This window comes from Gopherus evgoodei, chromosome 23 (assembly GCF_007399415.2).
Source record: "Gopherus evgoodei ecotype Sinaloan lineage chromosome 23, rGopEvg1_v1.p, whole genome shotgun sequence".
Classification (NCBI taxonomy): Eukaryota; Metazoa; Chordata; order Testudines; family Testudinidae; genus Gopherus; species Gopherus evgoodei.
The window spans coordinates 8,823,187-8,850,408 of record NC_044344.1 but is presented as its reverse complement, the minus strand read 5'-3'; the positions used below and the strand labels follow the sequence as shown (position 1 = coordinate 8,850,408).

The window sequence follows — 27,222 nt, the reverse complement described above, 5'->3', positions numbered from 1 at the left end:
GTTCATTTTGTTGTCTCCCCCCACTCCTTTGTTTTACAGAACTAAATATCAGGGCATCTGTCCTCCAATTGCAAGGAATGAAACCAACTTCGACCCTGGTGCAAAGTATCACATCCCCGGCAATACCCCCTACATCAGGTACTGGAGCTGCATGTGACTTGCTTCTCGGACCACTTGCGTAGTGGGGGGGCACTGGGCCAATCCACCGTCCTGAATCTGATAAGCCTCCACTCTAGTCCTTTGGGGCACGTTTATCTGTATCGCAAAATCCACAGGAAGTGGCTGCAGCTTGCTGTCCGGATCAGGCAGATCTGCAGCGAGGGGCACCCGCAGAGCTCGCGGCTGTACCTATCTATCTCTCCAGCGGGGAGTTCTGCAGGCCAGGAGGCAAAGCTGCGTGGGGCCCTGCACTGGAGTAATAAGGGGTGAACTATGCCGTGTACTAGCTAAGTTGCTATAATGTGCCTGGGCCTCAGTGAGCCTTAAAATTAGCGACAGCTCCGAGAGACTCTCCTATGGGGCCTGGGTAACCTAAAGGGATGCTATCACCCCGATACTCACATTTGTCATGGCACAACACAGAATCACCATTGGCAGAGCTGTGTAGGGAGCCCAGGTCTGCAATGATGGAGTACTGTGGGTCAGGATTGGGGTACAGCACAGTGTGGGGAGCCCAGCTCTGCAATGATGGGGTGTTGTGGGTCAGGATTGGGGTACAGCACAGTGTGGGGAGCCCAGCTGTGCAATGATGGGGTGCTGTGGATCAGAATTGGGGTACAGCACAGTATGGGGAGCCCAGCTGTGCAATGATGGGGTGCTATGGGTCAGGATTGGGGTACAGCACAGTGTGGGGAGCCCAGCTCTGCAATGACAGGGGGTGCTGTGGGTCAGGTTTGGGGTACAGCACAGTGTGGGGAGCCCAGCTGTGCAATGATGGGGTGCTATGGGTCAGGACTGGGGTATAGCACAGTACAGTGTGGGGAGGCCAGCTGTGCAATGATGGGGAGCTGTGGGTCAGGATTGGGGTTCAGCACAGCACAGCGTAGGGAGTCCAGTTCTGCAATGATGGGGTGCTGTTGGTCAGGATTGGGGTACAGTACAGTGTGGGGAGCCCAGGTCTGCAATGATGGGGTGCTGTGGGTAAGGACTGGGGTATAGCACAGTACAGTGTGGGGAGCCCAGCTGTGCAATGATGGGGTGCTGTGGGTAAGGATTGGGGTACAGCACAGTATGGGGAGCCCAGCTGTGCAATGATGGGGTGCTATGGGTCAGGATTGGGGTATAGCACAGCATGGGGAGCCCAGGTCTGCAATGATGGGGTGCTGTGGGTAAGGATTGGGGTACAGCACAGTGTGGGGAGCCCAGCTCTGCAGCATCAGGAGACCAGAGTACAGGGCAGAGGCAGTGAAATGTACCCAGTGCTTCTGTCTGATCCCAGCGCTCTCTCATCTCCTCCCCTTTGTCAGCACAAAAACCCCTGGTCGGATTCTGAAACAGCCTAATCGCACCAGTCACCATCTGGGCACTTCCTTGCTCAGGCCTAGAATGATTCCAAAGATGTGAAGAATGTAAATGGCAGGACGGTGGGTGGGTGTATAGATGGACGGGTACCAGGGTGGAGGACCTCCTCCCTGCAGCAGAGATCAGCTGGTCTCTCCCCTGTTCCCATTGCTCAGCCCTGAGGACTCTGCTGTGGCACCAAATGAAATTAATGGGCAGCAGGTTTTAAACAAACACAAGGAAGTACTTCTTCACACAGCACAGTCGACCTGTGGAACTCCTCGCCAGAGGACGTTGAGAAGGCCACAACTATAACAGGGTTCCAAAAAGAACTAGATAAATTCATGGAGGGTAGGTCCATCAATGGCTATTAGCCAGGATGGGCAGGGACAGTGTCCCTAGCCTCTGTTTGCCAGAGCAACAGGAGATGGATCACTTGATGATGACCTGTTCTGTTCATTCCCTCTGGGGCACCTGGCACTGGCCGCTGTCAGAGGACAGGATACTGGGCCAGATGGACCTTTGGTCTGACCCAGCATGGCCGTTCTCATGTTCTCATGGCACATGCTTTCTTCACAGGTACTTTGTGAGCTTTATCCTGCAGTTCCAGTTCCACAAGGCCCTGTGCCAAGCTGCCAATCACACCGGCCCCCTGCACACCTGTGACATCTACATGTCCAAAGAGGCGGGAGCGAAACTCAGGTGAGAGCCAAGGGGGGATTTGGGAAAGAAGGGGGTGAGCTGCTCAGCCTGGAGCCCCAGCCCTAGCAGGGCGGTTAGAAAGGACCACAAGGGATCACAAAAGGCAGGGGGGTGGGGGTCTTTATTCCCCACTAGCCTCTCTCTCATTCGTTCCCTCTGAAGCATCGGGCATTGGCCACTGTTAGAAGACCTGAGATTGGGCTAGAGGGGCTGTTGGTCTCAGCCAGTATGGCCGTTTGTATGGGATCAGTGCATTGGTTCATGTGGGGGATATGTGATGGCCTTGCTCCCTACAGGCCAGAGGTCCGGGAGGCTGTCAGTCTCTGCACTAGGTCTAGCTGAAGTTTACCCTTTAGCTCAAGTGGTGGTGTGGCTGTTTTAAATGCCTGAATCCCTGTACAAGTCCCAGCTAAGGACAGGTTCCCCATACAGGGATGGGCGGGGCGATGTGCATAAAGACTGTTTTCTGCAAATCTATAGAACCTCAGGGTTGGAAGAGACCTCAGGAGAGCATCTAGTCCAACCCCTGCTCAAAGCAGGACCCATCCCCTGTCATATTTTTGCCCCAGTTCCCTAAATGGCCCCCTCAGGGATTGAACTCATAACCCCGAGTTTAGCAGGCCAATGCTCAAACCACTGACCGATCCCTCCCCCTAGCACTAGTATAAGTTGGTGCAACTCCAGGCCAGAGCGAAGCCCAAAAACAGAAAGTCCAGCTGTCACATTTTTTAAGACACCTAAGTGATTTAGGGGCCTGGGTGTCATTTTCCCAAGTGACCTAAGCGCATGGTGAGAAGAGCTGCTCCCCTGAGCCTGGGGCGGCCAGCTGATTCCCTGAAGCCTGGGAATCGATTGCCCATAACGCCAGCTGCAGTGACTCGGGGCAGACTGTTAGGAAGCAGGGCACAAGCCCCAAACTGACTGTGAATTTCACACTTCAAGTTCATCAACCAATTAGCGAGTGTGAACTCCTCAGGCCCTATAACAGCCTATGCATGGAGGCTCCTTGGATACCTCCATCTACGCCACCACCCAGGTGAAGGTACTTTTGTGACAAGAATCACAGTAATATTCAGGTTAGTCCCAGTCTCAAAGGACCAGTCACTGACCCCAGGTCACCCCAAAGCTCTCACACCAAAGCCAACACTTGTGGCCAGTGTTATCATAAACTATATAAAAATTGATTACGTTGGCAAAGGAAATTAGAGTTATTTCCAGGGTTAAAGCAGATCAATATAGCTACACAAACCAATTACAATCAAGTTTCAAAAGGTAATAGAAGTTCTATAATCAGCCAGCTGTATGTGTCCTTTAGGGCTAGCCCAGGGTAAGCAGCGGGAGATCTCTTGCTTATATCTAGAACACCCTGGGCCCCCAGCATCCAAGCAGCATAGAGATACCAGGTTCCTTTTGCTTGGGGTTTTTATTCCCTTCCTGCCATGTTCTCTGAGCTGCAAACTCAGCTGATCAGAGAAAGCAGCAAAGAATCCTGTGGCACCTTATAGACTAACAGACGTTTTGGAGCATGAGCTTTCGTGGGTGAATACCCACTTCCTCAGATGCATGTGAGGACATGCATCTGAGGAAGTGGGTATTCACCCACGAAAGCTCATGCTCCAAAACGTCTGTTAGTCTATAAGGTGCCACAGGATTCTTTGCTGCTTTTACAGATCCAGACTAACACGGCTACCCTCTGATAGCTGATCAGAGGAATCCACTTACATGATTCATCTTCATATAAGGGCAGAACAACAAAGTCTTTTATCCTCTTTAACAGGGCTTTTCCTGTGGAGGGAGGGGGGAGGTTCCCAGGCCTCCGTGGGGGAGTGGGGGCTGCACCCAAGGTCTGTGTGCAGCAAGAGCAGATTTGGGGGATGGGGGGAACCACCCCCCAGCACAAGCCGGTGGAGTGGTTTGGGGCCGGGTCACTCCACTTCCTGTTGACCTGTGATTGCAGGGTGGGCCTGATCCTGCACTCACAGGGCAGCAGGAAGTGGAGTGCCCCGGTCCCAGCCTGCTCCACTCTGCTCCCCTGGCTCTCAGCCTTGGGACTTGGGGGACAGGGGGAACCTCCCCCCAACATTCACCGGTGGGGGAGCTGGGAACCAGCAGAGCGGAGCGGGCTGGGGCCGGGTTGCTCCACTTCCTGCCGCCCGGTGAATGTGGGACACTCCTGACCCCTGCTGCAGTCCCCCAGGACGTAGTTCAGGGGAAGGGCTGGGGCTGGGGTGTAGCTGGGGTGGGAAGAGGGAGGGCAGGGGTGGGGCAGGGGTTTTGGGGAAGAGGTGGAATGCGGGTGGGGCTGGGGTGGAGCAGGGGTAGGAAGAGGCGGGGCAGGACCAGAGCAGTGGCAGGGACAGTTTTCTGGCCAGGGGATCGGGCTGGTCGCTGGAGCAGCACACAGCTGCGTAGGGCACCAGGAAATCTGAAGCAATTTGGTGCCCTGTGTAGTTTGCCTATGGGTAAGGACGACCCTGCTCTTTAACATCCCAGAATAGTCTGTGTGGTGTCGATGGACCTTTCCTGTTGGGGAGGACATAACACATTCTGTTGATGATTAGCACTTAGTAGTAATTAACATCTCTCTCCTGTCTGGAGAGTCACAGAGGGTCACAATACAACTGCTTAAATATTACACTATGGGGCACAGATGCTAACAGTGAGAGTAATGCAGGCAGCCACTCACAAGCATTCAGTAAAGTCTAGACACATTTTTATCATTCTAATACCTGTTTTAATAATACTAACACACAGGGGAGCCAGACTGATTCCAGCTGTGTGTGTGTCAGTGTTCAATGGGGACTTTGGCATGAGCTGGCACCTGCTCTGCCAGCATCACACTCGTATCTTGATGTGCAAAACCACACATGCTGTGCTTGGGGCTGTCCATCTCATTGTCTCTTGCTGGCCTTTGCTTTCCCGGTTCTCTGCAGTGAGGTGTTGAAAGCTGGCTCTTCCAAGCCGTGGCAAGAGATTCTCTTCAATCTCACTGGCACGGAGAAGATGGACGCTGGGGCCTTACTGGAGTACTTCAGCCCTGTGACAGAGTGGCTTCAGCAACAGAACACCAAAAAGAATGAAACACTGGGCTGGCCAGACTTCGAGTGGCGCCCGCCTGTCCCTGATGGCTACCCTGATGGCATCGGTAAAACCTCAGCACTGTCCCTTTGCCCCAGAGCTGGTTCATGGAATCACAGGGTTGGAAGGGACCTCAAGAGATCATTTAGTCCAACCCTCTGCTCAAAGCAGGACCAATCCGCAGATTTTTACCCTCGTTCCCTAAATGACCCCCTCAAGGATTGAGCTCACAACCCTGGGTTTAGTAGGCCAAAGCTCAAACCACTGAATTACCCCTTCCTTGAAGGTCCAGGGGAGTTGGGAGGTGTCCCCAGATGGACACAGCATGGCATTGCTCAGAATAGACATGGAAGGTGGGCGATGTCTCTGCTAGAGCGCAGTGAGATGGGCTAGTCAGAAATAGCACCGTTCTCCCGCGGGGCTCTGGAGAGCATCACAGTCATGTGCTTTGTGGGGCACTGCACCTTCCTTTGAAACATGTGCCGTTAGCTGGACACCTGATCCACAACTTGATGGACCAATGGTCTCCTTTGTTATAGTAATTCCTGCTCTCGTGATGTGACAGATAATCCATGAGGTAGCATTCTGTGCTGCATTCTGGTTGGCTGACTGATACAGTCTAGAATGCCGGGCTCAGCCGGGCTACTCCTGTCCAGATGGACAAAGGCAGATGCTCCACTAGCGTCAACCTGCCACTCATCTGTTGGCTTCTCCTGTCATGTCCCTCTAAGGGGGCCCTGGGACAGGAAGTGGAGCCCACTCAGGTGCGTGGAGAGCCTGTGGCACTGGTGAGAGCTCAGTCATGGATTCTCCAAGGAGTTTCTGCTCACAGAAGGGGAAGAGCTCATTTGGCAGCTTTATCCAGTGGGTTTTCCCCCTTATAGATAAAATAGCGGATGAAGCCCAAGCCCAAGCCTTCTTGGAGGAGTACAACAGCACGGCCGAAGTGGTGTGGAACGCCTACAGCGAGGCGTCCTGGGCGTACAACACCAACATCACGGACTACAACAAGCAGATCATGGTATGAGACTGGGCTGCGGGCCACACAGTGTGATGCTGACAGCAAAGTCAGGCAAAAAGCGACAAAAAGTCCCGTAGCACTTTATAGACTAACAGACGTATTGGAGCATGAGCTTTCGTGGGTGAATACCCACTTCATCAGACGCAACGAAGTCAGGCAGGTTGTACCCAAAGTCCACTGCAGACAAGCACGGAAAACCAGGGCGGCTCCTGCTGCTCCCAGGGGGTGGGCATCCACATACTGATAGCCAGAGAGTAGCATTCATATGCTGGGAGGTGCCTTTCTCCCAGCATCCCTAAATGAGTTGGGCCTCATTTCCTAGACCTCGGTCTCTGGGCAGCCCGCGGGGAGAGCATGCCATAGCTGCCGATCCCACGCACCAGTATTCTTAGCGGGGGCTGTGTCTGATCACCCCAACCGGGTGATTCCTTTCCTGTCCCCCCCTTGGCCCTGCAGCTGGAGAAGAACCTGGAGATGTCAGCCCACACCCTGGAGCACGGCATGCAGGCCCGGAAGTTCGACTACTCTGACTTCCAGGACCAGGGCATCAAGCGCATCCTGAAGAAACTGAGTGACATTGAGAGAGCCGCCCTGCCTGAGCTGGAGCTGAAGGAGGTGAGATGAGGGGGAGGCAGGGTGTTCTGTGACAGCACCCAGAAGGCCCTGCTTAACGTGGAGCGGATTGTGGCCTCCCACGTCTTCCACGTGGCGCTGAGACAGCACGCTGGGAGCTTCCCAAGTAGAGGAGGCACAATCCCTGCCCCACGGGGTTCACCAACCAAAGACTGTGTCCCAGCATGCAGTGTGGCTTGGCTCTTGAAATGCAGCTGGAGAGTTGCATGCTGGGGCCTGTAATCTTCTATGAAAGGGGTGTGCAGCTGTGGGCTGCTTTGCATAATTATCTGTGTTACCGTTGGCTGGAGGGCTGTACCTGGGCTAGCACTGATCCTGGAAATAGGGTGACCAGATAGGGGCAGTCCCGATATTTGGGGCTTTTTGTTCTATAGGCGCCTATTACCCGTACCCACAACATCACACTGGGATGGGATGGTGGGTTCCCAGCAGGGTTGGGCAGGAGGCACAACGTCCCCATTAAAACACCGATTATTCCCAGTCACAATAAAGAGACTTTTCTGAGCAGGTCATTTCGCCCCTAGAGAAATGCTTCTCTCGACTCCCAGATACTCCAGTGTGACAGGCCCATTTTAAAAGAGGCCCTTTGTGTTCTGTGCTATTGGGGCAGACCAAGGGGTGTGTGTGTGTGTGTGTGTGTGTGTGTGTGTCTCTCTCTCTCTCTCTCTCTCTCTCTCTCTCTCCCACCCTCCCTCCCCTAGGTAGGACACTGATTAAACCCCCTCCCGATACCCGACAAATGAAATCAGTGTTTCTCCCATAAACACTGGCAATTGTTACTTGTATCGAGGGGCGTGTCTACACAGAGCTGTAATGCACACCATGGGGGGCAGGGGTGAATTCTAAAGCACACTAATGTGTTGTACGTTGATTGGGCCATGTAGACCCTTGGTCACCAACCGGTCAATTGCGATCTACTCGTCAAACCTGGCGACTCTCCCAATCGATCTCCATCTCGGGTAGCATAGCGGGGCTGCCACAAGGCAAGTTCCCTGCCTGCCCCGGCCCCACACCGCTTCCAGAAGTGGCCCCCCATGGTGGGGAGCAGGGGTCTCCGCATGCTGCTTCTGCCTATGAGCACCGCCCCCACAGCTCCCATTGGCCGGGAACAGGGAACTGTGGCCAATAGGTGCTGAGGGGGCAGTGCCAGCAGAGAGGGGCAGCGTGCGGAGCCTTCCAGGAGTGGCGAAGGGCCAGGGCAGGCAGGAAAGCTACCTCCCAGAGCCAGAACCCCAAGCCCCCACCTGCACCTCAAACCTTCTCCTGAACCCCAAGCCCCTGCCACAGACCTGAGCCCCCTCCCAAAGCCAGCACCCCAACCCCCATCCTGCACCCCAAGCCCCAGCCCTGACCCCCCTCCCAGAGCCAGCACCCTTATACCCCCTCCTGCACCCCAAACCCTATCCTGAACCCCAAGCCCCTGCCTCAGGCCTGAGCCCCCTCCCAGAGCCAGCACCCCAACCCCCCCACCCCAGCCCTGACTCCCCTCTCAGACCCAGCACCCCATACCCCCTCCTGCACCCAAGCCCTGACCCCCCCACAGCCAGCACCCCAAACGCCCTCCTGCACTCCAAACCCCCTCCTGTACCCCAAGCCCCAGTCCTGAGCCCCCTCCCAGAGCCAGCACCCAAGCACCCTCCTGCACCCCAACCTCTGCCCCAGCCCTGCCCCCCTTTTCAGAGCCAGCACCCTCTACCCCCTCCTGCACCCCTGCCCCAGCCTTGACCCCACTCCAAGAGCCAACACCCCATACCCCTCCTACACCCCAACCCCCTGCACCAGGCTCATCCTGGAGCCCCCTCCCACACTGTGAACCCCTCATCCCCAGCCCAGAGCCCACACCCCCTCCCGAACCACAACCCCCTGCCCCAGCCCGGTGAAAGTGAGTGAGGGTGGGGGAGAGCAAGCGGGGAGGGGGGAGTGAGTGGGGCAGGGCCTTGGGGAAGGGGCGGGGTAGATCCTGGGTTGCCGTTAAATTCAAAAAGTGATCTTGGGCGTAAAAAAGTTGGAGACCCCGATGTAGACCCTGCTAGGGTGCCCCGAAGGTTCCTTAGTGCCCTTTCACACTGTGCTGTTTGAAAAAACATGATGTTAGAGCACACGAGGGAACATTACAAAGAGAGATGCTGGAATGAGTCATGTAGATTGTAATTCGTCCCAGTACATACAAAGAGAAAGGCCTGGAACTCCCCTGAGTTTTGGATATCTGCATAAAGCTCAAAAATTGCTAAAAATAGCGCCCCCCCAATAAACCCAGAAGTGCTTGTCATGGGCCCTGCTCCTCCTAACACCTCCTGGAGATTCTCCTTTAGTTCCACATGGTGGCGTCTGATTTCTTTTCTCCAAAACCTGAATGCCTGAAAGTCAACATATGTCAATCTGGACATGCAGCCATGGTGCCGTTGGTGTTGGATTTCCACACGCCCACGTTCTCTTGTATTGTTTAGGTTCCCCAATTGGACTCAATGTCCCATGATGCACTGCCTGCCATCCCCCAAAGGGGAGATTCTGGTGCATCATGGGAGTTGTAATCTGACGCCGTAGCTCTGCCTGTCCAGAGAACTGGGGCATGAGGCAACTGATGTATGGCTCATTTTCAATGGCTCCATTAGTACAGTTATGCCAGGTCTGGGCTGCCACCATTAAACCACTTGGTTTCCCATGTTCGCTCTCTCTTGTTGAAAGAGACTTGGGGGGGGGGGAGCAGGGAGGAGCATCGGCTACTGCCCAGAGCACCATAGCGGGACTCAGGATTCCCAGGCTCCAGCCTCCCTTACAGGATAGACAGAACTCCCACGGAGTAAATGAGGGAGATTTGCATCCTTTGTGTTGGAGATTCGGGTCCCTGGGGCTGCCACTGGCTCACAGATTGAGCTTGGGCAGGTATTGTCTCTCTGTGCCTCCACTTCCCCCATCATACGCACACACCCTGTGAAATGGGGATGTTCGTTCCCTACCTTCCCAGCAATGGTGAGGCTTAATTCATTCATGTCTGTAAAGTGCTTTGAGATCTCTGGATGGAAGGGCCAGAGAAGGGTGGCTGGAGACAGGCTATGCTGTTGGATTGGGAAGTGGTCCTGCTTTGAGCAGGGGGTTAGACTAGATGATCTCCTGAGGTCCCTTCCAAGCCTGATATTCTATGATTGTCTCCGAGCGCAGAGCAATAAGCAGGCATTTAAGTGGATACCATTTCTTTTCCAGTACAACAACATCCTCTCGGAAATGGAGACCACATACAGCATAGCCAAGGTCTGCAAGGGACAGGACAAGTGCTATCCATTGGATCCTGGTAAGATGTAGCAAGGCCTCCAGGGAATGGTAGTTGCCCACCTCCACCACCCAGCACCTGAAGTTCTCTGAAGATGCCCCAGAAATTAAGGCTGGTATCTCCATATGTGTGTGCAGCAAACTAGGAGGAAAGAGTTTGACAGTTCCCAAATGCCTGGGTAATTCCAATCTCATTTGATCTCAGCGTCAGGGCTGCAAGCCAATGGAGCCTAATATCAAATCTGGTCTAGTATCAGTGTGTTAGCCAACCCTACTTGATTGCTCTGGAGCAACTCGGATCTCCCCAGCAGAATGAGGTTCCACTACAGAGAACGTGAAATATAGAGGATGGGTTACATTCACATGGACAATAGGGAAAACTCTGATCTACAAGGAGGGCTTTGGGAGAGGGTGACTTAGAGGGAAAAGCAGAGTCAGAACGATGGCAGGGAGCAGCGGTCCCATGGGGTGAGCTAGCGGGGAGTGGGAGGCGTCCTGCCAGGTGAGCTCATGGGGATGTTTGCAGTAGAGCCCTAGGAGGAGAGCCTGGGCAGGTGAAGGAGGACTGGGCGATGGGGAACCGACCTGGGGTGGCTGATCTATGGGTAGAAGAGGCTGTGGCTGGGGACGTGGGTTCAGCAGGGAACTCCAGGGGTGCCCAGGTCCCGGCACGTTACGCGGCGCAGCAGGGAGTCTATGGTCGTTTCCTCCCTTTGTAGACCTCACCGACATCCTAGCCAAGTCGCGGGATTACGACGAGCTCCTCTTCTCCTGGAAGGGCTGGCGGGACGCCTCCGGGAAGGAAATCAAAAGCAAATACAAGAGATATGTGGAGCTGAGCAACAAGGCAGCCAGGCTCAATGGTGAGCTATGGAGCTGCCTTCCCAAAAGGGAGAGGGCTCACCGCTGCCTAAAGACACAGCCTGCCCGCTGGCAGACCCTCTCCCAGATGTGCTCCTGTCCCCTCCCCTATCCCCGCCCACTGTGCTCCTGTCCCCTCCCCACTGTGCCCCCGTCCCCTCCCCACTGTGCTCCCGTCCCCTCCCCTTTCCCTGCCCCACTGTGCTCCTGTCGCTGCCCCATTGTGCTCGTGTCCCCTCTCCTATCCCCATCCCACTGTGCTCCTATCCCTGCCCCATTGTGCTCCTGTCCCCTCCCCTATCCCGCCCCACTGTGCTCCCACCCTGCCCCACTCCACTCCCATCCATGCCCCACTGTGCTCTCGTCCCACCACACTCCTATCCCTGCTCCCAGTGCACCCCCATCCCTGCCCCACTCCGCTCCCATCCCTACCCCACTGCAGAAGATTCATCGTAGGCCTCCAGCTCCCTGCGCCCAACCCTGAGCTCCTCAATCCTCCTTTTCCTCAGTGCCCAGTTCCCACCGAGCCGCTTCGTTCCTTAGGCTCCTGTGACAATCTCATACAGCCCCAGGCGAACGCCTCGCGGGGCTTCACAGGCTTGGCTGAAGGGAATTTAAGTGAAAAGCAGCAGCCCCGAGCAAGGTCCTGGCTGTGGCCTGGAAAGGGGTGAGGGGTCTCTGAGAGCCCAGCGTGATGGGAGCTAGATGAGGGAGATGGGGAAGGTCACCTGGAGCCACCCACAATGGCTCAGTCAGCCACCCTCGCCCCACACTTCCAGCCCTGGAGTGAGGGGGCAGGGCCGTCCCTGGGGCAGGGCTGGTGCAGGTCGTGGAGATCAGCGGCAGGGCTCACGATTCCTGCTCTCCTCCTCTATCTGGGCAGGTCACACGGACAACGGGGCCTTCTGGAGATCCCTCTACGAAACGCCCACCTTCGAAGCCGACCTGGAGCAGCTCTACCAGCAGCTGCAGTCCCTGTACCTCAACCTCCATGCCTATGTTCGCCGCGCCCTCTACAAGAAATACGGGGGGGAGCGCATCAACCTGAAGGGCCCCATCCCAGCTCACCTTCTCGGTAAGGCCCCCCGGGCATGGCTGGGGCCATCTCTTGGGACTTTATTGCCTGGGTGCTGGAATGGCCTGGGGCCATTGATGGCTGAGATGGGCCACCTTCTCCTTTGCCTCCCACCCCGGAGACCTAACACCCCATCATCCCAGCTGGCTTCAGTGGCCAGTTTTCCATGGGGCTGCGAATCAGGGGTGATGGTGTTAGTGGGTAAGGGCCCCTTTGAACGCAAAGGCCCCCGTCCTTTGAAAAGCAGGGCCCCTCATTAGGGACCGGACTTCCCTGCAGGCCCGGGACCGGTGAGGCCTGGTTTTTCAAAAAGCCCAGCACATTGGGTGCTGCACATGTTGAAATCGCCCAGAGCTCTTTGCAAAGTCCGGCCCCGGTTACCAAACTCTGGGCATCCAACCATGTGAACTGTCTGATATACCCCGAGTCCCAGCGAGCCGGCTGCCAAGGCAGGAGTTCTGCTTTGCAGTCTGCTGCTCTGCATACTGGGTGATGTTTTCCCCCCTCTCTGGGCTCTTGGCCCCAAGCTGAAGCTGGATATCCAAGCCAGGGCAGCTCCATTTCTGTCTCTCTGGCCCCATCACTGCACTCCCTGAGCACCTCACAAGCTTATATGTGAGGGAAGGGCAGGGCATTATCCCCATTGTACAGATGGGAAACTGAGGCCCAGAGTGGCTAAGGCCCAGATCCTCAAAGGTATGACAATTCCTAACTTCCACAGAACTCAAGAGAAGGCAGGAGCCTGAGTACCTGTGAGGACCTGAGCCTAAGAGACTTGCCCAAGGTCACCCGGGAGATCTGTGGCAAAACAGAGAACTGAACCCAGGTCTGCTGAATCCTAGTCTCGTGCTCTAACCATGGGACTGTCCTGCCTCTCATTGATGGCAGTGACGTTTCACTGGCTTTCGCCAGGTCTTAGCCAGGACCTTCCCATACAGGGACTCATGGAGTCGTGTGCTACCCCGAGAACAGGAGTGAACTTGAGGACAGGAGGAGGATTTCTGTCTGGGAGGAGGACGGGAGGGGCAGGGAGGCTGAGTGGCATGACTGGCTCCCTTCCCCTCTTTGGAAACCAGGGCTGAGGCTTTCAGAGCCACCTCTGGGATTCCCTTTCCAGGCATCCAAAGCCCTTTGGCATCTTTGAAAATAGCCTAAGGTAGTGCTGTCCCTTCTGGCTCCAGGGCTGGGAGTAACTTTGCCTTTGTTCTTTTCTTCCTTTCTTCTCCCCTTCCTGCCCCCAAACTCCCTTGCGGGTCTCTAGGGAATATGTGGGCCCAGTCGTGGTCCAACATTTTTGACCTGGTGATGCCCTACCCTAGTGCCACTAAAGTGGATGCCACCCCGGCCATGCAAACACAGGTCAGTGCGCTCAAACCCTTTGAGACTGCTCTTGGGAACTCCTTTTCCTCTCTAGGTGATGCTGACTTCCCTGCCCCCGGGAAAGCATCCAGGTCTCAGAATAACCAGCAGCCACTGGGCCTGATTCTCCTCCCACTTACACAGCTCAGAAGCCAGTGGGATACTCTGCTGTAAAACAGGAGAGAATCAAGATAGCACCTTGCAGAAAAAATCAGAGTTCTGCTGCTGGCTCCACCTGGTAACCAGACCAGGTGGGTCCTATTAGCTCAACCCGGGGTTGAAAAGGGGGGAAGCTCCTTTGCCTTGCACCTTGTTCCATCATTCCCAGCTGTGCTAAGTGGGTGAAAATCACTCCCAGCTCAGAATGTCAGCACCCGCCACCCTTGCACAGGTTTAAAATAACTATAGAAGGTGCAGTGCAACAAAATCAGGGCACAAGCACAGAGGGGTCCTGCGGGGACCAGCCAAGCTCAGGAATAAACAGACTGAGGTTTATATTTCGTGTTGCTTACTGCAGGGGGGGGGGCTGTATGGGCCAGGGACTCAGTGTTAAGTATCATCTGGGCTTTTTACCCACAAAAGCTTATGCCTAAATAAATCTGTTAGTCTTTAAGGTGCCACCGCTCCTTGTTGTTTTAGTGCTGTGTTAGGCGCCACTGGAGATGCTCCTTAGAGCTGTCCCAGAGCCTCCTGTTACTGAGCACTTCCCACACTGCAGTCCCCCGCCCCAGGAGATAATCCCTGAATCTTCGGCCTAGGACTGTCTACACTGGGGGTTCGACCAGCTCAACTAAATCGCTTGGAGAGGGGTGTGTGTGGATTTTCACCCCTCTGAGCGACGTAGCTCTGCTGGTTCCCAGTATGGGCCCACCCTGAGTCCCTCCTTCCCCATGGCCTGTGTGTGTCCGTCGTCGCTCTGTCAGGGACAGTGTCAGAGCCAGCCCAGGCTCTGCAGGAATCCTCCTTCCCCCCCTCTGCTAAATACTCCAAGGCCCTGCTCCTGCTCCCACTGCAACCAATGAGAATTTGGTCCCTGACCCTGATGGGAGCGGGCTCAGGCCCTGAGTTTCAGAGGCGAGAAGTGCTGCTGTGTTACCGTCCCCGGCTTCCTGCCCATCTGTCCTGGAGCAATCCTGCCTCCGGCTCCCATGTGCTCTCTCTGCTGGCTGCACAGGGCTGGACCCCGGAGAGGATGTTTCAAGAGTCGGATAAGTTCTTTACCTCCCTGGGCCTGATCCCCATGCCGCCGGAGTTCTGGGCCAAGTCCATGATTGAGAAGCCAGACGGCCGGGAGGTGGTGTGCCATGCCTCTGCCTGGGACTTCTACAACCGCAAGGACTTCAGGTGCCTCCAGGGACAGGGCTGGGCAGTGCCCCAGGCTGGCACTGGGACAGAGCAGAGGGGTCTTAGCAGAGCAATAGCCAGTCCTGGCTGCTCCCTGGCCCCTGGGACGCCCTGCCTGACAGGCCCCAGGCTGCTCCCTGGTCCCTGGGACGCCCTGCCTGATGGGCCCAGGCTGCTCCCTGGCCCCCAGGACGCCAGGCCCGACGGGCCCCAGGATGCTCCTTGGCCCCCGGGACATCCTGCCCACAGCTTTGATGTCTTGTCTGTTTGCCAAACCCAGTGTCAGGACAGGCTGTTCATGGCCCTAGCTGGAGCAGGATTTTGAGCCCTGGTCCAGGGCAGCAGGCAGATTGACTCTGTCAGTGGCTGGGTATAACAACACAGAGCCACACTCTATATCAAGGTGTCTGTCCAGCACCACTTCAGGCCTGCATCCCTGCAGGGAGCCTGCTCCAGCCCCGGGAACTGCATGTGGGTGGGTACATCTGTCCAGCTAGAACAGCCCACTGCAGGGAGCCTCGGAGCCCAGATCCAGGGACTTGCGCTGGGGGGCTGAAAATAGCAGTTGAGGCTCCAAGACCCTCCTGCCTTGCCAGGTTTCAGAGCCCAGGCTCCAGCCCAAGCCCCAATGTCTACACTGCTGTTTTCAGCCTGGCAGTGCGAGCCTGCATCAGTTGACCAGGGCTCTGAGACTCGCTCGTTGTCTAGGTGCGTATCTGGGTCTGTCTATCTGGGTGTGTGTTTGGGTCTGTCTATCTGTCTGGGTGCGTGACTGGGTCGGTCTGTCTGAGTGTGTGTCTCTGTCTGTCTGAGTGCATCAGGTATTTCTATAGGTGCCATCATAATAGTTGCTTGCTTGCTTTCTCCCCTTCTCTCTCGCTGCCCCACCCCCCAGCAACCTGTGTGTGCTCTCTCTATCTTCTCCCCCATGTTTCAGGATTAAGCAGTGCACGGTGGTGAACATGGATGACCTGATCACCGTCCACCATGAGATGGGGCATGTCCAGTACTTCCTGCAGTACAAGGACCAGCCCATCTCCTTCCGCGACGGGGCCAACCCCGGCTTCCACGAGGCCATCGGCGACGTCATGGCCCTGTCGGTCTCCACGCCCAAGCACCTGCACAGCATCAGTCTGCTGGATCAAGTGGAGGATAACAACGGTGAGCTGGCTGGGGCCCGGGGGCCACTCACCAGGGCTCCCTGGGAGTTAGCACGCCTGGGAGGGGGCTGGGGGCAGGTTGTCAGCTGTTGGTACTGAGTTCCAAGGCCCAGCAGAGGCTGCTGCTGATGTCGATGGGCTGCTGGCCAGTGGGGGTGGCGATGGATCTGCTGGGGGTTAGATCACCTCCCGAATGCTCCCCCTTCCTTTGCAGAGAGTGACATTAACTACCTGATGAGTATTGCCCTGGATAAGATCGCCTTCCTGCCCTTCGGGTACCTGATGGACCAGTGGCGCTGGAAGGTGTTTGATGGGCGCATTCAGGAGCACGAATATAACCAACAGTGGTGGAACCTCAGGTCAGTCGGAGGCTTCCGCCTGACACTGGGGACACGTCGGATCCACCCCTGGGCAGCACAGGGCTCAGAGCAGTTCTCTGCCATGTGAGGTCCGATCTGGGGAATCTACCCCTCTCTTTTCAGTGGAGGATGTGCCTCTTGCAGGTCCCATCGAGTTCCACAGCTTCCTCCTGTCTCCCTCCTCGCCAATCTTGACGAGGTCTCTGGTCATCGCTGCTCTCACGAGTCCCTCTCTGGTTGTGTGCCCCCTTCCCTGCTCACAGGGCGTCCCCCTCCCATCCTGTGGAGCTGTGCTGGCTGGAGGTCCGTAACCACCGCTTTCTCCTCATGCCCTCTGCAGGTTGAAGTACCAGGGGTTGTGCCCACCTGTGCCCAGGTCGGAGGATGACTTTGATCCTGGTGCGAAGTTTCACATCCCGGCCAACGTTCCCTATGTCAGGTACGCAGACCGGGCCAGGGTTACACGCCTGTGCCCTGGCCCTCCCCTACCGACTCCTTTCGCCTTGCTTGGCAACGAGCCCAGCTCAGCCCGTAGCTACTCATCTGACCTGGGCGGAAGGGCTGCAACGAGAGGAGGAACTGACGGGGTGGGCAATGGATGGGCATGGGTGGTCCAGTCTGTAGATACTAGACCTGTCCAGAAATGACAAGAACTACAGCCCGGGGGTTATCTGTCTGTCAGCCATGTGCACAGGGAGTGGGTGCACCTGTGCCAGGGTGTCCATAGTCACTGCCTGGGTGTGAGCCTGGAAAGGCTGGGGGGGCTGTGGGAAGCAGGGGTGATGCAAGCAGTGCTGTCATTCATGGTGGAGCTAAGCTGCCGTCGTGAGCTCTTTGAATGATTAAAGGGCCCGTGTTGCTTTTTGTCAGACTGAGGGGTGCTAACCCTGATGTTCCAGGCCAATCCCAGCTGGAGCTGTTGCAGTCCTGGGTCCTAAGCTCCCCCTTCAGTCGGCTGGGAATATAGCAGCACCTCTGACTATTCACATCGGTACATCATAGATTATTAGTGTTGGAAGGGACCTCAGGAGATCATCTAGTCCAACCCCCTGCTCAAAGCAGGGGCACATCCGAACAAGCACTTGAATGTGGCCTTGTGTAGGGTGACCACATGTCCCTGACTGGGCAGAACAGTCCCTAAATGTACATTTCAAGCCCTGGTTCTGGGCTGAATGACTCCAGGACAGCATTTGTCCCGGATTCCCTGCGGCACCGCTCTGTGCCTGCCCGAGGCTTGGGTGTGCCAGCCTCTTCTTGGTGGGATGGGGGAGCTGAGGTGGGCCTTGGTCCCACCTTGCCATGGGGTCCCCCCTGCTGCTCCTCTTCCCACCCCCCTGCCTGAGGCCCCAACCCTGGCTAGGCTGGAAGCTGGAGCTGGGCAGTGGGAAAAGTCGCCCAGGGAGCCTGGACCGCTGTGAGGAGCCCCAGACCCTCCATCTGCCCTGGGAGGCATGCCCTGGGGAGTGGGGACGCGGGCCAGGGGCTGCCCCGGGCACCTCGGCCCCACACTCAGGGCTGGTGAAGGCTCCGGGGTTCCCCACAAGCTCGGGTGACCAGATGTCCCAATGTTATAGGGACAGTCCTGATATTTGGGGCTTTTTCATATACAGGTGCCTATTACCCCCCACCCCCATCCTGATTTTTCACACTTGCTGTTTGGTCACCCTACCTACAGCAGCCCAGGCTCCAGCCTGGCCAGGGGGTGGAGCCTCTGGGAGAAGAGGTGGAGCATGGGGCAAGGTCAGGGAGTGGGGCGGGGCTCCTGCATGTGTCCCGTTTTTTGCATTTGGAAAAGTTGGTCACCCTGGCTCCATGCTGTATAGCGCAGGGCTGGCCCTGAGGCCTGCTGCTCCACGGACTCTCAGACAAAGCACATGCGTGTCCAGGTTCCACCTGGCCTGGAAATACTTGACGTGGCCTGCCGAGGCCCCAGAGCTGCTGCTCACACTCGCTCCAATCCCCCAATCCAGGTACTTTGTCAGTTTTGTGATCCAGTTCCAGTTCCACCAAGCCCTCTGCAAAGCCGCCGGTGACACAGGGCCCCTGCACAAATGTGACATCTACCAGTCCAAGGAAGCCGGAACCCTGCTGGCGTGAGTATGGCAGCGGGGAGAGACCTAGGGAGTCCTCCAAAGCCTGTGTGTCGGGAGTGAGAATGCCCCCTCAGGCTTCTCCTGATGGCCTTTTCCGGTTCCTGGGCCCCCGTTTTAAATCCCCCCCTTTAATCCCGGGGACATGCGCCTCTGTGATGGGAGAGAACGGGTAGGGCAAGTGACTGAGGGCCAGGACTCCTGGGTTCTCTTCCCAGCTCTCCAGCTGACTCAACAGGAAAGTCACTTAAGCCTCCTATTCCCCATCTGCTGCCCCACCAGCTTCCCAGAGGGCTGCAGTAGTGACTGTTTGTCAGGTGCTTTGGGATCCTTGTGCCAGTCTCCGGTACCGTTGCATTCGCCTCCACCCCACCCTGCCGGTGGCATGGCCAGCTCAAGGTGGTGGAGGTGGAAGGAGCAGCTGAATTCCCCAGGTTATCTCAGTGGATGCGGCTGAGCCAGTCAGTCTCAGCCGCTGTTTGAAAGGGGTTGGCCGCATTTGTGGGAATGAACTTGTCTTTCGCTAGGGCAGAGGGCCCCAAACTGTGGGACGCACCCTGCTGTGAGGGGCTGGGTTGGAGGAATGTTCAGGGTGTGTTTGGCAGAGCCTGGGCCAGCCCCCATGGGGAGGCCAGGGAGGGAGCCCCAGTCTGCCCCCAGTTCCGCTCAGCCCCTGGTTTTCAGCCCTGGCCATGGCTTGGGCCCTGGCTGCACCTCAGCCCCCAGCTCCCATTCTGGCTTCCAACTGCAGCCCCTGCTCCCAGCCCTGGCCTGGCTCCCGGGGGGGTGGATAGATTCCATTATTGGTGGGGGGGGGGGTCTGACAGAAAAAGTTGGGGGACCACGGCACTAGGGAGAGATGGTGCAATATTAGAAGCCACCACTAGGTGGCGTCTTGGTTCCTGCAAGGATTAAGGCTGGTTTTAGGGAAGATCCCCCCCAGAAAAGCAATACCAGACTTAACCCTTTCACTGCTGCATGGATCTGCAGCGAGACTGCTCTACGCCGGAGCAGTGGGCCTTCCTCTGAGCTACGGTGCCCTGTGTCAGCATGGCCTAGTCCTGCCGGTTAAATGGCCTCCCTCTCCACATCCTCCAGCGCACCTGCCTCGCGCCCCATTAAAGCCCATGGCTCAGCCTCCGCCCTCTGCATTGGTAACGTGCTGGCCTTGCCTGCATGCGATCGTGGCGTCCCCTAGAGGAGGCCTTTGGCACAACCCACAGGCGCTGCCTAAGGGTCTGGCTTCCCAGCGGTCGGAGGCATGCAGTGACACGCCCGAGCTAGCTTCGCTCTCGCTGGCTTGCACACGGACAGCAGAGCCCCTGAAGTACGTACTTGGGCAGCTCATGCATGACACCGCGGCTTTGCTGCTTTTGGTAGCCATGCCAGCTAGCCGGGCTGTGCCTCTGCAGTCATCCACCTGACCAGGGGCGCCCAGAGGATTCAGGGGGCCTGGGGTCTTCCCACCACCGAATTGCTGCCGAAGACCCGGCACTTCGGTGGTGGGTCCTGGGGTGGAAGGACCCCTGCCGTGGGTTTTCAGGGCACTTCGGTGTGGGATCCCAGAACGGAAGGACACCCCCCCACCCGCTGCCGAATTGCCTCCGAAGACCCGGCACTTTGGTGGTGGGTCCTGGGGTGGAAGGACCCCCACCATGGGTCTTTGGGGCACTTCGGTGGGTGGTCCCAGAACAGAAGGACCCCCCGCTGCCGAATTACTGCCGAAGACCCAGAGTGGAAGAAGCTCCAGGGGCCCGGGCCCCGCAAGAGTGAAGGACCCTGCTCCAGGGGCCCCGAAAAACTCTTGTGGGGACCCCTGCGGGGCCCAGGGCCTGGGGCAAATTGTCCCACTTGCGCCCCCCCCCCAGGCAGCCTGTGCCTGACCGCCTAAGCGGGCCAAGGCCGGGGCTGTTTACTAGGGTCCCCGCGTCAGCTGCAGCAGCACCTAAAGGAGCTCGCTCTCGTCCGCAGGAATGCCATGAAGCTGGGCTACAGCAAGCCCTGGCCGGAGGCCATGCAGCTCATCACGGGGCAGCCCAACATGTCGGCCGACGCCCTGATGACCTACTTCAAGCCGCTGACGGACTGGCTGATCCAGGAGAACACCAGGAACGGGGAGACCCTGGGCTGGCCCGAGTACAACTGGACGCCGTACGCGGGTTCTTCCAACTCCAGCGGAGGGGGTGAGAGTTCTGCCCTGCTGGAAACATGGCGCGTTACGTGGGAGGCCTGGCTTGGCGTGCTGAGTCCCACCGACACTGTCGTTTCCAGCCAGCCCTGCTTGCTGGCAGGCTCTGGGGAGAGACCATGGAGTGAAGGGGTCACTGACACAGGACTCCTCCCTCTCCCCCCTCCAGCATGCAGCGGGGAGGGGCTGCAAGGGTTGGGGTAGGAGCTTTCGCTGCTGCTCTGTGGGATTCAGCCTCCAGGGCTGTCAGTCGTCGCTGGCATGAGGTTCACACTCGCGGACCAGGTCCATTCACGGGTGGGGTTGGAAGGGATTGAAATGAGGCTGCTGTGTTTGGGAAGTGGGAGGGCTGGAGTGGGGGAGTGCAGGCAGCTTCCTGTCACAGTCGCACCCCCCACAATGCATCACGAGGCGCTTAGCTCACTCGCTGACAAGACAGCCTGGTGCTTAGGCTCCTTCACCCGTACACCCAGCCCTAGCAAACCAGTAGCAACAGACGCTTCTCCACGAGCCAGGGGCCTGTTTTCAAACGCTCGCTGGGCAGGGACCCACCCGCGAGTCTGGGGCGTTTGTCTGCCGACAATCCCCTGGGGCTACGTGGCTCCACTTGCGCAGAGGAATGGGGCCTTCGCAGATCCACCCATTTGCCGTGTGCCCACCCAGCAAATCGCTCCAACCCCCCCTTTTCTTCTTACTTCTCAATCAGGTCAAGCACAGTCTAAAGTCAGTTTCCTGGGGATGTCACTGGATAGCAAGCAAGCCGCGGCGGGCCAGTGGGTCCTGCTTGTCCTCGGACTCCTCCTGCTCATTGCCACCATCGGCCTGGGAGTCAAATTCCGCTCCTCAAGGAGGAGGGCTCACAAATCCAGCTCAGAAATGGAACTGAAGTAATGCCGAACCTCACTCCTTTCCTTTGCCATGTGCGCCCACATGGGCCTAGTGTGTGTGTGTGTGTGTGTGTGTGTGTGTGTGTGCGCGCGTGTGCGCGTGCGTGTGTGTGTGTGTGTGTGCGCGTGCATGGGCTGTGTTTGTGTTTGCGCGCGCATGGGGTGTGTGTGTGTGTGTGTGTGTGCATGCACACATATGGGCCTGTGTGTGTCAGGGGCGTGTGTGCGAGCCTCATGTGGCGCTGAGGCAGGAGTGCAATCAGATGCATAGGACTCTTCCTTCCAATCAGGTCAAAACTTTTGGACTATGCAAGAGCCAAAGCAGAAGAGAATTATTTATTTGTCAATGTTTGGATTCCCGGAAAAAAGAACCCCAAGACGAGGAGTGGGGTCATGTGGCTTGTTTCTTATGCCCCCTGGGGCTGATGGGCCAGTTTGAATCAACGTTGCATTGATGAATTCCCTAGTGATTGGAAATGGTTTTATTAATTGAGCAGGGGGGTCGGTTTGTGCCTGGAAGTCATTTCCGCAGCTCCGCTGTGCGGTTGGCTCATGTTCGCAGTGGGAAGCGTTTTGCAGGAAAAGGGCTGTTTGCTTCCCAACAGAGTCGCTCCCTCAGGCGTGCCCACCTACCAGGCTGTTTACATGCATGGATGAAAAATAAAACGTCATGTTTTTCCCCCTGTAAAATGTCCCTGTTGTTTATTCAAGGAGTGGCAAGAGGCAGCCTTCTGTTACACTCACAGCACGTACACATACAGATAACAACAGAAATCCTCTTGCTGGAAGGTTGCAAAGTAACAGCTTTATTTCTTAGAATCCAGAACCCTAACACGCAACAACCAAAACCAGAGCGAGACAAAGCAGGCTGCTCCTGAAAGCAGAGAGGCACAACTTACCCTACCTTACTCTGGGCTGGCTTGCTGCAAGCTGCCTCTGATCACATGCTTCCCGACAAAGCCCCCTAGCCTGTGACCAGGACCAGGAAACCCCTGAGCATGGTAAGCAAGTGATAGCTTACAGTTTTAATACAGTTTTCCATACACCACACCCTCTGTCTCTAGACCCTCCAGGGCCAAAAAGCTGGTTAGAAAAGAGGAATGAGGAAACAAAGTCAACCACCCCTTCCCCACCAAACAATCCCCTTTTCCCTGTGGACCAAGCTCACTTCTGGGAGATGCTACATCAGACCTCCCCTGTGATGATATTTTTGCTGCCACACTGCCTCAGAAATGAAATATGTCTGCATTTTGGTGTGGATGGATTCAGCAGTGTGCTTAATTTTACATGAGTAGTTCCCACTGAAGTCAGTGAGATACCTCATGAATAAAGCATGTGCCTTCATAGAATGTCAGGGTTGGAAGGGACCTCAGGAGGTCATCTAGTCCAACCCCCTGATCAAAGCAGGACCAATCCCCTGACAGATTTTTACCCCAGATCCCTAAATGGCCCTCTCAAGGCTTGAGCTTACAACTCTGGGTTTAGCAGGCCAATGCTCAAACCACTGAGCTACTCCCATGCTTTGCTCAATTGGAGCCTTGGATTCTTGCTTGCTTGTGCTCCAGACCTGTGCCTTCAGACCATGTAGCTTCTCCCAAGCATACACGTGTGTCCGATTCTCCATACTTAAACACCACAGCTCTGGACTCAGAGCCCTGGGGGCTGCACAGTCACACGCCCGACTCCGTTGTCTGAGAGCAACACCTTGGAAATTCCAGAAACAAAACAAAAAACCTTCTTTGAATTGTGTGTTACAATTGCTAAGTGGCTTGAGATGGGCTGGCTGGACAGCTGCATAACCTGGGTATGTGGCCCCAGAATCTGCTTCCATCCCTATGGTTCACACGGCTTACTGGGTATTTATAAACCACGGCGCTTTACAGAGCATGGAAAAGACCTGGGCCCAATTCCTCCCCCGTCCCCCCCGTGTTGGCCCTTGGGAGGGGGTGCAGAAGGCTTCCACCAAATGTAAATAAGGGAAAATTCTGCTTTGCTAGTGTTCTGCTTACACAGAATGACTAAAGCCCCATTCCCACTGCCCTGGACAGTCACAGGCGTCCTTACACCCATTTTGTGCTGATGTCAGTGACCCCCCAAGTTATTAGGCAATGGTGTATCGGGCCTGTTGAACCTGCCCTGAAGAGGTCCTGGGCCAATACAGCAGGAGACTGAAAAGGCAGCACGATCAGCCTAGCGGTGATGTTTCAAAGAGCCCGTTTGACGTCCATCACCTCTGGGACACTCGCTAGATAGACGTTGGCTTGCTGCTGCAGGTGGAACTTAGCACCTCAGCTGCTCTTTAGGTACAAGCTGGCCAGGAAATGGGATTTCCAGTCGGGGAAATTCTGACCCTTTGAAATTTGATTTTATTCTGGATTTGGATGAGACGTAGACATTTCCGACTGCTTTGGACTTTCCACTCGGTGGGAAATTTTGTGGCTTCGTTTTGATTTGGAACAAAGCCAAAGGTCAAACTGTCGGAATTTACCGCAGAATAGAAATGCCAGAAAAGGTCAGTTTGCAACCGTTGCAACGTTTCATTTTGATAATGTCGGAACCTTACAATAGAATATAAAACGTTGAATCGATGCAGGGCTTCTGTTCTGGGGGGTTATTTTGTGGGGGTTATTTTTAGCAATTTTTCAGTTCTATGTAGATAGCCAAGAATTGGGGGGGGGAGGGGTGTTTTGGGAATTTCTTGCTTTCTATTATAATCAATCTCTCTTTGTACTGTTTCCTGGAGTGCGCTAACATAGTTCTGTTTCAAACCACACTGCATTAAACTTTAGTGCACACCAGCAGGGTCTACACAGACCAATGAGTGTGCAACACCCGCATGTGCTTTAGAAATCACAACCCCATATTGCGCACTGCTGCTCAGTGCAAACAAGCCCTTAGATACAAGTAACCAGTTCTGGTGCTTAGCCAATAAACGCTTTTTATTTTAGTTTAGTTGTATCTGGAGTGTTTTATTGGTGTTTATTGGTTAAAACCTAATATCAGAAGCCCTAAGTATATATAATATTAAATGGATAATATAATAATCCAGTGGTTTTCAACTTTTTCATTTGCGGACTCTTAAAAAAAAATTTCAAATGAAGTTGCGGACCCCTTTGGAAATCTTAGATGTATTCTGCGGACCCCCAGGGGCCTGTGGACCACAGATTGAAAACTGCTGTTCTATGGTAACAACCTTTTGATATTAGGAATGACAATATACAAAAACCTGTAGGAGAACACTTCAATCTCCCTGGACACACAATAGCAGATTTAAAGGTAACCATCATACAGCAAAAAAAATTCAGGACCAGACTTCAAAGAGAAACTGCTGAGCTTCAGTTCATCTGCAAATTTGACACCATCAGCTCAGGATTAAACAAAGACTGTGAATGGCTTGCCAACTACAAAAGCAGTTTCTCTTCCCTTGGTTTTCACACCTCAACTGCTAGAAGAGGGCCTCCTCCTCCCTGATTGAACTAACCTCATTATTTCTAGACTACTTCTTGCTTGCATATATATACCTGCCTCTGGAAATTTCCACTACATGCATCCGACGAAGTGTGTATTCACCCACAAAAGCTCATGCTCCAATACGTTTGCTGGTCTATAAGGTACCACAGGACTCTCTGCTGCTTTAACAACCTTTTGTGGCCCCCTTAGAAATAGTCTGCAGCCCCCCAGGGACCACAGGTTGAAGACCACTGTAATAATATAGAATGTTGATTTCACTGACGTTTGCTTCAGAAAAGTGTCCAAACGATTTTCTTGTCTTGATAAGGAAAAATGTTTCCTTGTTTTATCTGGTTTTGAATAATTCAAAGAGACTAGATACAAGTCTAAAACCAAAGAAAGCAATAGAACATTTTTCCTTTATCAAGGCAAGAAAATCAGTGTGATTCGTTTGGACACTTCTCTGAAGAAAATGTCAGAGAAACTGATACGTTCTTGCAAAATGGTTCAACTTCAACTCACCGGGATTTGCCCGATGGACATCTGCTCTGTCAGAAATGGCCTGACCAGCTCTAGTTATGGGGGGATGGGCTGCAATGGGGGCCTGGGCTTATTAGTCAGATGATGAAGCCAGTGGAAAATTCCACTTGCCAGGCTTGGGGGAGTGGTACCCCAGTTAGCTGATCAGTGCCCTGCGCTCCCCCTGAGGTTCGCAGCAGCCCAGCTGCCATGTGTTTATGTAAGAGCAGGGAGGGCACTGGAGTCAGCAATCAGCTGCATGCCTCCTGATCTCTCTGCCTCCCCCATTATCTCTGCATCAGGCACACTGGGACTCCCCCCACCCCCCACCTTTCTTCTCCTGAGTCTGTAAACAAGACCAGTATTTACTCTGCGCTGATTAGGCACAAAACTAATCCCAGGCCAGGGATTTATTGCAGCCTTAAACAGCCAAGAGCTCAAACAGCCCCCAGTGTCAGGGGCTGGAGAGCTGAGAGTTTCCATACCATCGTCCTTCTGAGGATCTCCAAGCCCCTTCCAGAGGGGAAACTGAGGCACAGACATGCCACAACAAGTCTCTGGCAGAGTTGGGAATAGAACCAAGGAATCCCCACTCCCAAACGTGCATTGAATCCTGCCTCTTTGCTAGATGCAGCGCTATACATCGCATACTTTATGTGACACTGCTAGCTCTGTGATAGGACGTGGGACGGCGTGTCTGACAAACTGCTTTTATCATGCACTCCACTGCACTCTGCCCACTGATCTGCTCCACTGGAACGACTTCTGACATCCCACCCCACTGCCACCAGGAATGTTCCTCCCCCAGTCCCCCAAGTGAAGTGCAGGATGATGCCATTTCACCTTAGGCGGAGGACAAGTTTAAGGGCTGGAACCCTTAAGTGCTAGAAGCATTTGCTTCCTCCTGTGGCTGAGTTTGGAATTTTCCCCATCCCAAGAGGCGCAGCTCTTGTTGGTAGCATGGGGAGTTCATGAGATCTCAGCCCTTAAGTGACGGGATTTAAAGGGAACTGAGTTTGGATCATTTATTTTCCAGGTGTTCAAGTAGGATTCATTATTTGCCCCCTTCTGAGGCCTGTGCCATTGGAATCCTGGCACCCAGACGGCCTGGCTTTTCAGGCAGAGGACTGCAAATGCTCAGCTGTCTCTGACAGGTTTGGATAAAACATGTGGCATTAGCCAAGGCAAGAGCAACCCATTGTATGGAAATCAAAACATGCATAAGTGCCCTTTGCTCCCCTTCTAGGATTTCTTTCTTCTATTTCTTACAAAAATAGGAAACCCAAAGGAAAAACTGTTATGATGGGATATCACAGTGGGGTCTAAACAGCTTGCTGGGTCACTGTAGCTGGGTATAAAATGATCTGTCATCGTTAGGGTTCAGAGTTAACAAACCAACTTACCAAGAAGGGGTTAAAGAGCTCCTTTGCTCACATTTAGCCCAAGCCTGCCACACCTGTGAGGCTTGTCAAGCCTGGGGAGGGTGGCCCTTTAAAAGGGAAGATCTCAGCTCAGTGAGAGGTGGCCCTCTGAAGCAAGCAGGATTGGAATGCAGGGCTTCCTCATTCCCCTTACTTCCTGGGGAGAGTGCTTTGGCCTTGGAAGCCCTGTCAGTAAGGGGAGTGGCTGGCTTTGGAGCCCTGGAACCCTGGTTATTTGGATGCCCAGGGGGTAGGCATTTGGCTCTCCTCCCAGGAGCTGCTTCTTCCTCACACTCTGTGGGCCTGCA

At 55.1% G+C, this 27,222-nt stretch overlaps 1 protein-coding gene across 1 annotated transcript in view; it reads left to right on the top strand.

The window, feature by feature from the left end:
* ACE (angiotensin I converting enzyme) overlaps nt 1-22,209 on the top strand; it is a 57,192-nt gene extending 34,983 nt beyond the window's left edge. The window contains exons 10-25 of the mRNA XM_030541103.1: nt 40-138; nt 2,080-2,202; nt 5,136-5,347; nt 6,165-6,301; nt 6,758-6,916; nt 10,136-10,223; nt 10,921-11,064; nt 11,946-12,137; nt 13,399-13,496; nt 14,671-14,840; nt 15,778-16,001; nt 16,215-16,359; nt 16,700-16,798; nt 18,330-18,452; nt 20,421-20,632; nt 21,344-22,209. Coding sequence (XP_030396963.1) covers nt 40-138; nt 2,080-2,202; nt 5,136-5,347; nt 6,165-6,301; nt 6,758-6,916; nt 10,136-10,223; nt 10,921-11,064; nt 11,946-12,137; nt 13,399-13,496; nt 14,671-14,840; nt 15,778-16,001; nt 16,215-16,359; nt 16,700-16,798; nt 18,330-18,452; nt 20,421-20,632; nt 21,344-21,528 — 2,410 coding nt within the window. The 3' untranslated portion in view covers nt 21,529-22,209. The remainder of the gene's footprint in view (nt 1-39; nt 139-2,079; nt 2,203-5,135; nt 5,348-6,164; nt 6,302-6,757; nt 6,917-10,135; nt 10,224-10,920; nt 11,065-11,945; nt 12,138-13,398; nt 13,497-14,670; nt 14,841-15,777; nt 16,002-16,214; nt 16,360-16,699; nt 16,799-18,329; nt 18,453-20,420; nt 20,633-21,343) is intronic.
* Nucleotides 22,210-27,222: the final 5,013 nt, after the last annotated feature.